At 31.9% G+C, this 12,380-nt stretch overlaps 1 protein-coding gene across 1 annotated transcript in view; it reads right to left on the bottom strand.

Annotated features, from left to right (window-relative positions):
• KIF6 (kinesin family member 6) overlaps window positions 1-12,380 on the bottom strand; it is a gene marked incomplete at both ends in the record, with an annotated part of 112,417 nt that overhangs the window by 83,415 nt on the left and 16,622 nt on the right. The window contains 2 exons of the mRNA XM_009696759.1: window positions 5,349-5,458; window positions 10,034-10,181. Of these exons, the coding sequence (XP_009695061.1) occupies window positions 5,349-5,458; window positions 10,034-10,181 (258 nt within the window). The remainder of the gene's footprint in view (window positions 1-5,348; window positions 5,459-10,033; window positions 10,182-12,380) is intronic.

Genomic DNA, 12,380 nt, shown 5'->3' with positions numbered 1-12,380 from the left:
ACTTTAGAAAAGTTTCATTGACTTCTTCCTACTGCTTTTCAAGGAAACAAATCAACATAAAATTTGGATGGGAATAAACAATATATAGTGTATGCTGAAGTTATTTTACACATTTAAAGTGTAATTTGTTTGAACTATAATGAACAAAAATCTTTGAAGAAATGATTCAGAACAGTTTTCAGCTGTCTCCTCATTAACAAACAGAAAAGCTTAAGTTTACAAACCTTTGTATTCTCCTAATCTTTAGTATTCAGTAGTAACACACTGAACACTCTTCATTTTGAAAGAACACATTTCATATGAAAAGAGTGAACTAATATTATTATTAGCCTAAGAAATTTTAAAACACTACTAATGCTCCGAACATTGAAAATATAGTTCTTGAAGATCTATAGATGGTGGCCAGTTTCTAGATTACATACTGGGTACAGCCATTGAAAAGGGGAAGGGCTGACATTAACACTGTTGAGCCTGGGGATAGGCAACAGGTTTATTTGCATCAAAAAAAATCAGACTGAATAAAATATATTTCCTATATGTTGAAAATTATTCCTTTAGCCACTTTTTTTTCCCTTTGTTAAGCGGCACAGGAATTATTATACTGGTTGGTTTAGCTTTGCATGTCAGTAGTTCAGTAACTCTTAAAGCCCTTGGAGACCAGTGGAGAAACAGAAGAATATAAACTCATTTGAGGTAGTTAACCAATATTCAGGTACAGATGTTTTTAGGTGAAAATATTTTATTCTGGCCCCATGGAACATAACATGTTACTAATATACGCTGATAGAGGTATTATTGTTGATGTTTGAAGTTAATTGGCTCTTAGCTTATAGTGTCTTCCTTTATATAGAATTGAGTTCACTTAATCTATAGTTCAAATAAACTTCATCTTTCTGGAACATAAACTGGGAATGAATTCTTAGAGGATTCAATATGACTTAGCTGCTTTGGTTTTTGTTGTTTTGTTTTGTTTTGTCTTGTTTTAAAGTCAGTCAACATCATACTAAACATTATACATTTCCCTATCAAAGAGGACTTCAAGGAATCTTTACACAAAAATGGTGAATCACTTATGCTGGATGGAAATTTAGATTACATTTTTCCCATGTCACATCACTCCTGATTAATGGTTGTCTGAGCTCCCTGTGAAGTAGCTCCGCAACTACTGCAGTTAAAGACTGACATTTTAAGGTAAAATACCATTAATTTTATTTTACCTTCACATGCAAGAGTGTCACCTGCTGTAGTTTGGACAGGTAAAGCAGTAACTTATTGGTTGTCCTGACTTAATTTATGACTGATGGTTCTATAACCTCAGTTTTTATTTTTGTGCTACTGCGCAGTGCCAAGAAAATTCTTACTTCTTAATAAATAATACAAACGAATTAGGATAAGTTTGTATTGGTAGGTTATAACTAAAGTAAACTTGGTTTGATTCAGTATGATGGAGTTGTATAAATTATAAATACACAGTACAATAGAGAACCTGTTAGAAGAGAAAGACTCTTGTATAACCACAGAGCAAATGAAGAGCTTCAGAAAACTTTTCCTAATTTGAACAGTCCTGCAAATCTTTTATGAAAACAAAAGATGGCAGTAAGAATTCAAATAGTCTTCTACCAGCTATATTTTATAGCAATAGTTTTATACTTTTTACATGTTTGAAAACAATCATAATGTCCTTGTATAAACTTGGAACTCGCTACAGCTAGAACCAGAATTAGATTGTCAATATTAAATTAAATTTTTGCATTCTAACAAGTAAGATTCTTCAAATGTATTTGCATCTGTATATGCTGTGTTTCAGCTACAATGTCATAAAATTAAAACACTGTCAGCTTTATGTAAGCAAAACAAGTTACAATTGTAAATTAAGATATATTGTATTTGAAACATTAAGGTATATCAAATGATATTTTCTATGGGCCACATGTAGTAACATTACAACTAAACATCACGAAAACTGTGGGTTTTTTCCTGTGAAAATAAAAGTTCAATGGGATTTCAAAATCAAACTTAGTTGATATATAAATATCTGTACCTATTAGAAACATGATAGATATAAAGAAATATGTATAAGTATACATATATCTACATATTCATACATAAATAATTAGGTAATTCTATATACAAATCTATATGCATATACATATAGATAGACATATTGATATATAGATATATGAACCACATTCGCACATTTGTCAGGAATTTACTTCCAGAAAAGCAGTGATTTTTTGTAAGAGTCTCTTCTCATCTGTCAGACTCTAATGAAATGATTAAGCACTATTAAGATAAAAATATGAGAGTCTACAGAATATACAAAGGATGGCTACACACAAAACCTTGCTTCAGGAGCTCAGATTCCAGACCTAACCAGGCAATGATTAGATGCAATGGGCAATTTAAAAAATTTTATTATTCACTTTGCTTTAAACATCAAATACAATTTTAATGTCTTGCTTCTCAAGTACTATCAACAAGCCTGTTGTGCGCTTTTCATAACTTCTGTTACCTGAATGCCATCACTCTGTGTTTAGTCCTTCCATTGAACTGATAACGTAAAGTCACTAACACAGAGTTTGCTAGGCAGAAGTACATATCTTTGTACATACAAATTGCATCCTCTTCTTTTGCAGGAATATGGGTAACACCACTGTTCCAAAACAATCTGCATACTTTACAAGGCTAACTAATCTTTTGCTTATTCTTCTAAAATGACACATTTCTTCAACACTTTTCTTGTCCATCTTATATACTTGGGAGAATACCAGCACAAACTGCTAATATTTACCCAAGCACAGAAAACCTGCATTTGGCTTTGTACAGTGCTTAAAATCTTGATGATCCACTGTGGAGTTCAACAGGAAATTATGCATACCATGACCCTTTTAAAATACAAAAACCACAAGCTCTTTTTAATATTCTCACTAAATACATTATTTCAAACAAATTTGAGGAAGATAGATTATTCTGTATTCTGCTTAATGCCACTAAAATCTTAAAAAGTCTTAAGAACTTAAAATTCTCAGAAAAATGAAATATATATGAGGTAATAAACACCTGATATATTTTAAAATACGTGATTACTATTTACTTATGTGTAACTACTTCTTGCTTTGTCATTTACAAAAATTAACCAAGTAACTAAAATATAATTAATCATGCAACTACCCTTTCCTGCAATTTGTACTCTGCTTTTAGGTCAGAATGACACTATACATGTTTAAATTTTGAACCCCTAAATCACCATCTTAAAAGATAAGCAAGAAATATTTTATTTATTAAATACCTTTATGCAATGCTAAATATGAGTGGTGAACATACAGTTTTAATGTACAGGACTTTTTTTTGACAAATGATGTACTGGAAACAATAATGACCATGTACAGTAAAACCATTAAGATTAGTTACTCTGCAGAGAAAAATTTATTATCTCACTAAAACCTATCCTGTAATAGTATACACTACGTAAGTTTACAGGTAATTATGATTATCCCAGTGTGCTTTATCCCTATTTCACAACCAAATTACTTCTGACCTTTTACTTTTTAAAAATAGATTAATACATAACAAGGAGTTATTCTTTAGCTTAATTGAATCACCATACATAAACCAATTTTGAGATTCTGAAATTCATGATTATTAGTAAACATTCAGAATCTAGTTTTAAAAAGTGACATATTTTCCAGGGCATATGACTCCCAACTGTTTCAAATAAAGCTGCAACTGAATTAATCAAATTTGATTTAGTTCAATTGAATAAACTCAATTTAATAAAATGAATAAATGGAATGAGTTCAAATAAAATATTGCAAATAACTTAATAAATGAAATTAATAATTTAATAAACTTGAATAATTTAATAGCATTAACTTTAATAAGCTGAATAAAAGTGTAACAATCTATTTTTAACACACAACTGTGAAAAAAATCTGCACCTGTAAAAATGGGCAGAAAACCAAAATTATTATCTGAATTAGTCTCTGATTTAAATTTTTCCTCTGCATAGCACAGCAAGCAGATAATAAATAAAATTAAATTCCTAAACTTTACCATGAAAGACATCGGTAAATACATACAGTCCTCAGAGCACCAATGTGTCATAAAGCGATAAAATTTAGTTCCATTTTGCAGATGAAGAAAGTGTAGCAATAAGACCAACGTACAGTCCAGTCTCATACTTTGAGTTTGTCTGCTGCCTTCCTCCTTATCTCTAGACTAGCTTGTTTTATAAAGATAACTCTTGAAAGTTTTTGTACATAGACATTCTAGATACCATATATTGTGTAGAAAACTACAGCTATATTTTAACACAAATTGGAAGATTTTTTAAATAAAATAAATACAATGAGTGTAATATGTTAATAACATTAATACAATGAGTGTAACATGTTAATAACATAATTAGCTATTTTGATATAAAATTCTATTGATTTTCTGTTATTGCTCCGTTGGCAGTTTTCAGTATGTTTCCTGCTCTTGTATCAGCAGTGATTTAATTGCTATTTACTTATTTCAGTCACCATCATGTTGAGTGAGACAGTTTACGGTTCCCAGCATTATTTCAAGGCATTTGCAAATCCAGTCAACAACTTATTTATACATATTTACTGTTTGCTGAGTTATTTTAAGAATAACACAAAATATGAACTATTTTTTCAGAAGAAATTTAGAAACTAGGATTTGGATTTCCTACAAATTATAAGATCTTTAACTTTACCAGGCTTATGGATTCATGACCTACAAACTTTTATTTCCTACCCTTCTCAAAGTATTAGTATGTGCTAGTTTCTTATCAATTAAAACTATTATAAAAATATTCCATTCTGAAGTAAATATTTTGTCCTTTTGGAGTTCCTTGTGGCCTTTTCTATCTGTTACTTATTTCATAATTGCTTACTCTAGAAGAATAATTATCCTTGAAGGAAAAGGTCCAAGTAGAAGCGGGGAGTTTTTCTCCTTGTTGTTGCAAGGAGATACTGCCTGTCACATGTCTCTGCCACATGCACACACGTTCATACCATATAAACTGACAGGCTGTCATGACAAAACCAAATATACCTCCTCTTTTGTTTTCAGTGGCTGCACTAGATTTCTTCTGTATAATATCAATATACATTTTTAATACTTTCACCTTCCATTACTCCCATCTAGTTTCCCTAGCCCCTATACATACAAAACAAGAGAAACTCTAGACATTGTTGACAAAATTGAGAAAACAAAGTATTCTGAGTTAATTAACACTGAGATCAGTAGCATGGTTTCAAAAAAGTCCCCAAACATTGCAACAGGGCATATGAAAATGATTTCTGTTGCTCTTGATGATTCTCTGTAGTTCTATTACTTACGGCAAATCTTCCAATCTGGAGGCCTCGTGTCTTGGGTCTAGCAGATCATAACCACATTCGTTGTAGATTTCTAAGTAGGAAACATGAGTTGTATACACTTTACTGCTATCCTGGATTAAAAAAAAGAAAAAAAAATAGAAAAAAGGAAGAGCTATAAAGAGAAGTCAGAGCTAGATCAGAGGACAAATTTATCACTACAGCTTTTACGTCGCTTCCTCACTCTGTGTCTTTTTCTTTTCCTGGGTATGGTTTACATTTCCAATTTGCGATACTTTTATGTTTTCTGTCACCATATGTATAAAGGCTCAAGAAGAAAAAAGAAAAAAACAACAAAAAACGCAACAAAAACACACACACGTACACAAAAACTCAAAACAAAAATCCCCTCAAAACCCCATCATGCCCATAAGTTTAGTCTGTTTTTTTTTATTGTTTCCTTATATCTAGAAAAGTCTGTATACACTTAGAATATGGTAGCCTGCTCACAGAACCATGCAACATGCCATTTTTCTCTTCTACGACAAAAAAAAAGAATGTTATAATAAAGAGATAAACCCTCATATTATGGATAGAAAGACTATGGTTAAAAAAAAAAAAGGAGCAACAACAACAAAAATAAATCAAAGATTGACTTCATTTAGAAACATCAGTGACATACTGCTTTCTACTCTCTTTATCATAACATTTAAGCACTGCATATGATGTCGGCTGTTCTCTGTAATCCTCATTCTTTTGTATAATACGTTGCCAAAATGTAACTTAACACAACTGGGTTTTGCAGACAGAATTTTCTCCTGCTCCAAAGCCAAATCCAAACAACATAAACCTCAAAATAATGGGCTACTATTTCCAAAATAAAAGAAAATTAGTCACTTCTTTTCAGCAGATGAAGCCACTGTGAAAGCACTCGTATCACACTCACAGTAGCAGTTTAATAACCCAATCCACTATAGTTGTTTTGCAAAATATTTTGAGATATGAACTATTCATTTTCACTCAATAGTTATTTCCCATGGCATTTTTTTATTGATAATGACAGTTCACTATTTCAAGGGACATCGTTTAAAAAGATACACAGCAGATGGATGGAAAAAGTGTAGTAAGGAACTGTTCAAACAGGAATTTGTTGAAACAGGAGAATTTCTGACCAATAAATTAAAAGGAGATGTTACTAAAAACAAAGGGCTTGATTTGCTTCTCATTTGGAATAAATTTTTTTGTTTCCTTGGTTTCAAATTGCACTGTCTTAGTGCAAGTACGAGCTTCAAAAGTCCTGTATTCTGTGTCCCTGAATTCACTTTCTCCTGTGCCATCCTACTTAGGGTTAGGGGGCAGATGACTCTTATGTAGATGTAGATAAAAAGAAATTAAATAAGGGAAAAGTATGACAAGGAAGGCAAGTGGAAAGATAAAACACCAAGAAGAGATGCTTTAAGATGCACCAAGAAAGAAAATGTATGAAACAAACACAAAAATTTGGAAGCAGGCAGACAGAAATATTGCTATAAGTGTAACTAAGTAGAGCTTTTGATCCAAAACTCAGCCTGAAAACAGAAACACAAACATTTTAATTTTTATAGAAACTATGTGCTGAGAAGGCAGCAAATAAAATAGCTATTTTTCATCCTATTTTGTTTTTATTACATAATTAGCACTAGAAAAGAATGTTGGTGTGTTGACATTGTATGTTGCTGGCAATTGCACAATCAACCTGTTCACTTTCCATGACAAAAGTCCTCCCCGGGTCATGCGAGTGCAACAGAAGGTCTAAGGCAACACGATCACGTTGATTATTTTTTTTCACTTCCATTCCCACAAGAGTAAGCTTTTGTGCACCTACAATATGCTGTGTACATTTATCTACCAAAGCCGTACTTTGAAAGACCCAAGGTAATTACTTAATATTGTCAACCTTTACTCAGACATGCAACTGAGACATAGATTCTTATAAGTAAGAATTGGTTCCCTGTATTAGATGAATGACAGAGTATAAAAGTACAATGTAAAGATTGATGTTAACATAAAATAATATTTAAATTTATATAATTAAATAGCTCTGTTAAAATGTTAAGATTAATCTGAAATGAGTCATAGGCCTGCTGGAGTGAATGAAGAGACAAAACATATATGAGACCAGACTCCTCTCTTCTTCTCTTCACTTTTGCCTCCTATAGTTACGAAAGCACCAGAATGATTGACTGTGTTCACTCATATCAATATTACAGATACTAAAAGAAAATGAAATTTATCATAAACATAATGAACAACCATCAGTGTGCTTACTCTGGTGCATCCTTTCACTGATTCACTCATTTCATTGCATATAAATGTCAAATTGAAATAATTCTACAATATAACCTAACACCTACACACACATCCCCCCACATCCTCCTTTAGAAAAAAGTTCTTATACCTGGAATGCCAATCACTATATCATCAGCTAGTTATTGTTTCTCACAGTCCCCTTATATGTCGCAAAATGTAGGATTTGTTACTTAAGCTTTCTTTCCAACCTGTAGGCTGCAGGTCAGTCAGAAGACTTATGATTCGGAATGACTGATTTAAAATTAACTTCTCTATTTAGTGAGAAATTTTGTTGCTAATATCTTATTTGAGTTTCTGAAGCACTTCAGTTGACAATTATAATTTACTTATTAGAAAAACTAATGTAAGGAGATAATAAGGAATATTTCAGGTGTGGTAAGACTTTTAAAGTTGGGGGTTTTTAATAATTTGTATTTATTCTGTTTCTATCATTTCTCTTAGATGTTGAGACATTACAGTGTACTTGTAGTATTTCAAATGTCATTATTACCTTCTGTAAAAACTGACTTGACGTATGTTTTCTGTACATAAAATAAATAAGCTGCCAAATTAAGTTTTGGGTGTCTTTTTTGGGGGCACAGTAGATCCAGAAGAACCATAGAATTAAATTGCAGTCAGTTTTCTCCTTCTCCCAAATTCTGTCAATTCTCTTTCTGCTAGGCATGATGGCTTTTTTTTTTGCACAGGAAGCAACATCACTTTTTTTTTTTTAATTTAAAGTAAAAGAGTGAAAGACTTCAGATTCAGTGGGGTACAATGATCTGTAAACCAGCTTGATTAATTTGTAAGTGCAACAATTACATTTATGATTTCTGCAAGGTATTTTTCTTTTTTTAATCACAAAACTATTTTAAGACTTTGTATTGTTTCCCTCTCTACATCTGCAGGGCACAGGTAGAGTTGTTGAAATGCACCATTCATTTTTACATCACTGGATTCAGCTAAAAAGTAGGTTTATAGCTCTTTGGTTTAGGTCAGTTACCACACTGGAGTGATGTGTTTTGCCCTATAAGCTATGACAAATTCAGTATTCAAACAGTAGTTGCATTGAGCCGTCAGTGGCAGGAAAATCTTCTGTACAGTATTTAAAAAATGAACAGAAAAGCATTAAGAAATAACTGGGACAGAACTGTAAGACTCAGAAATACTATAAGATGAGGAAAAATGGAGGAGACAGAGGAATCATATTTGGCAGCATTTACTACTGTCCAAATTTTTGGTGAAGCCAAATCATTATTTATATGGGTGTAGTGACTATTTCTCCACTGGAAGTTTCAGATGCAAAGCACATGCAAAACTTCTTTTCAGAATATAGTTTTCTACCTTTGAAAGTGTTTTTCCAGTCACTGTTAACTAGTGTGTAGGTATTGATACGATTTTAAAAACAGATCAAAGGTTTTTGGTTTTTTTTTTCTTCATTTTGCAAAGAATGCATTAGAAATAATTAATAACAGCAATAATAATAATAAACATTTGTGACATTTTACTACTTACATCTTTACCTGTTCATACATTATACATGTGTAATTATGTTAAGAAATGTGCCTAACAATGTTTCTATCCAACTATATTGAGTGAATCAGACTTTTATTCCTAATAACATATAAACATAAAAACATTCCATACAACTGCATAACTGGAGCTAAAAGAAAAACAGTAGAGGACGACAATGAATATGGATATCTATTTTCTTTCAAATAGTTCAAGAATTGGCACTACTGACTTTAAAAACTGCTTTTCATCATAATTAGATGTAGTTAGCATTATCATTCTATAATATATTGTAGCTAATAAGTAACATTAGGTAAAATAAAGGCATTAGGTAAAATAAATAGCTGAATATCTAAAAATGCTTAATATTAATTTTATTATTTTATGGGTTGTTTTTCTTTTTTTAAGCATCAGCCAAGCATAAAGAAACTAGGTAACTTATGAAAAGTCAAAGTAATGCTCCGTCTTTTATACAACATTGTTGGTTTACATAGGAGTGATTTTTGTACAAGATGTGTGTGATGCAATGCATACAATACAAAACCAGAGTGAAGCTAATATAAGTGTTAAGACAACGAGAACCAGTCATGTGATCTGAATGAACATTGTACCAACTAAAAATGGCATGGTTTTTAAAATGACAAGAAAACCCTCCAATGATGTCCATTATTTTCAGTCTACTGCAACAAACCAGGTAACCAAAACTATTACCAATGTATTCTTGCATAAGGTATCACGCCAAGTTAGACATTTTCTTCAGCATTAATTTTAGGGCTTCCTCTAACACTATTATAAAAACAGTCCTTTGCAATATAGTTAGGTATTTGTAAAGTAGACAGTAAAAATAAACAGAAAACAATGTCCCATACCTTCTGCAATTGATCAAAAATATAAGACAGAGTCCTGGGAATGATGCCTCGATCACTGTAACGTTCTGCTCCTCCTGTGATGGTGAAAGTTTTACCACTGCCTGTCTGACCATATGCAAAGATAGTACCATTATATCCTGCCAAAACACTATAGAATAAAAAAATGGGGAGATAGTTAATATATAAGGCATATTATATTTTCCATTATTGACTTTGTATAGAATTAAAATATAACTAACATTAATTCTTAATTACTTAGCAGCTATCTTCAGTAATACAAGAATACACTTCAAGAAATGTATTCTAGATTCAATGGAATTTAAACTACCTAGAACGGAAGGACTTTCTGATGCCTTCACTTACCCCATTATTCAATATCATCATTAGTTGATCATATTTATTACTATTTACATTATCTTTGTATACTTTTTTCTTTGGCTGATGAATTTTTGCAAAGATGATATTTAGTCTCTTAAAAGACTTTAGATCTCAAAGTTGTGACCATTGATACATTACAGCTAAAGAATCTAGAAATATTTCACATATGAATTCATTAATTGCAAACAGAGAAGACTATATCATGGTTAGAAACTCAGGTAGGGATATAGTTACACCAGGGGTCTTTTTTTATTCTGAGATTACTACTATACTAAACTATCAGACTACTCCTAGCTTGCATAAAGGTACGCAGGAGAACCTGTGCTTATCACTGTAGTAAAATCTTCATTTACTATGAAAACACACAAAACCACATTGGTAAAAGCAAACCTTTCTGTTAGAACTGTGTCTGTACAAGAAGCTCCTGTGGGACAGCTATAGTAGCTATGCAATGGCATGGCTTGAAATGACATTCAGACTCCATCATCTTTTTTCATACCTCTTACTTCTACTTGCAGAAGTGCCTGACAAAATTCTGGTTCAAACATCTTTCTCTAATTCGCTACACTCTGACTGTTAACTTCCACCTCATTTCCACCAAACAGTAGATAAGCCTAATGACAGTGCTATAGCTGCACACCATGGAGGAAACGTGGGACTCGGCTGTAGCTGACATACAGTTTAGGAGCCATGGCTGACTGAACAGAATTTTCAAGTTGTGACTCAATATATTTTGAGATTTTTGGTCCTGATTTTGTTCTAAAGGGGAGGACTTTTAATGCAATGAACAAAAAGCAGTCCTCTAAACTATTGCAATCTAGATTCCGCTACTGATAAGTCAGTACAATTTGAAGGAATGATTTTTACATGCAAATATAGCATCTTTTTCTTATTAATATATGGCAAACTTTCTTGCACTATTTATGAAGACAGGCATATTTTCCTCAAGTGAAACCCCTTTGATGGGCTGATGTCTGAAATATAAATACAATATTTCATTTTTCTCTTGATATTAAAAGTAAAATTTCAGTATCCAATGTTTAAAATTTCTATTGATACTCACAGTTGACTATCATGCATTTCCCTTGCACAGCTCTCTCTCAAAAGACAAAAATACTAAAAATCTATTTCTACATTTCTAATTCCATTTCTTGTTAATTATTGTAAACTGCCCTGAAGGTGAAAGACATTTTAAGTGCTCTCAGATTTTACGTTTCACACTGACCAGCTACAAACAATGAGATTAAAATGATGCAGGACATAATTATTTTGAATTTTCACTTGTCTGTAAAGGCAAACAATTATATTTGTTTATAAAAAAGAAAATTATAAAATGTTATTAGAATCACAAATTAAATCGTGATGAAATCAGTTACTGACTGTAATATTCAGATGGTAAATCAAACCAGAACTCATGAGAGTCTATAGTTGACAGGACATATGATAAAGAAATCAGATTAGACTGTCAAGATTTTTTCTTTCAGCAGATGTCAATTATAAAATGTTTCCTGGATTAACCCATCTCAAAATTGATCTACCACAACTCCAGCATCTCCTGACAAAATATATGAAGGGAGTATTTGAAAATAAATTAAGTAATCAAGAAAGAATTATTTTCTTGATAAAACTTATCAGAAGCCAAATCTACTTTGGATTTGATTTACAATGCCTAAGGACCTACTAACTTTGCTAAAGAGAAAGAAAACCTAAAATTATTCTTGTGTATTTTGTTTATTGAAAAAGTGATAAATAAGCTAAGATTTTAAAAAATGAAAAGGGGGCAAACACTCTTGCATAAGAGGAAAAGAACTATGTACAGATAGCTGCTGGTCTGGCGCCACAAGAGATGCAACGACTCTCCAACTTATTAAAATTTATTTAAAGGCCTGAGTAGTTGCCAAATTGCTTATTTTAATCCATTGCAGTACGATGTCAGAGACAAAACCAGAAACATCTTGAAAGGAACTAC

This window comes from Cariama cristata, unplaced genomic scaffold (genome assembly GCF_000690535.1).
Source record: "Cariama cristata isolate BGI_N322 unplaced genomic scaffold, ASM69053v1 scaffold363, whole genome shotgun sequence".
NCBI classification, from domain to species: domain Eukaryota; kingdom Metazoa; phylum Chordata; class Aves; order Cariamiformes; family Cariamidae; genus Cariama; species Cariama cristata.
Note: the sequence above shows the minus strand (reverse complement) of the source record. Positions and strands in the feature narration are given on the sequence as shown.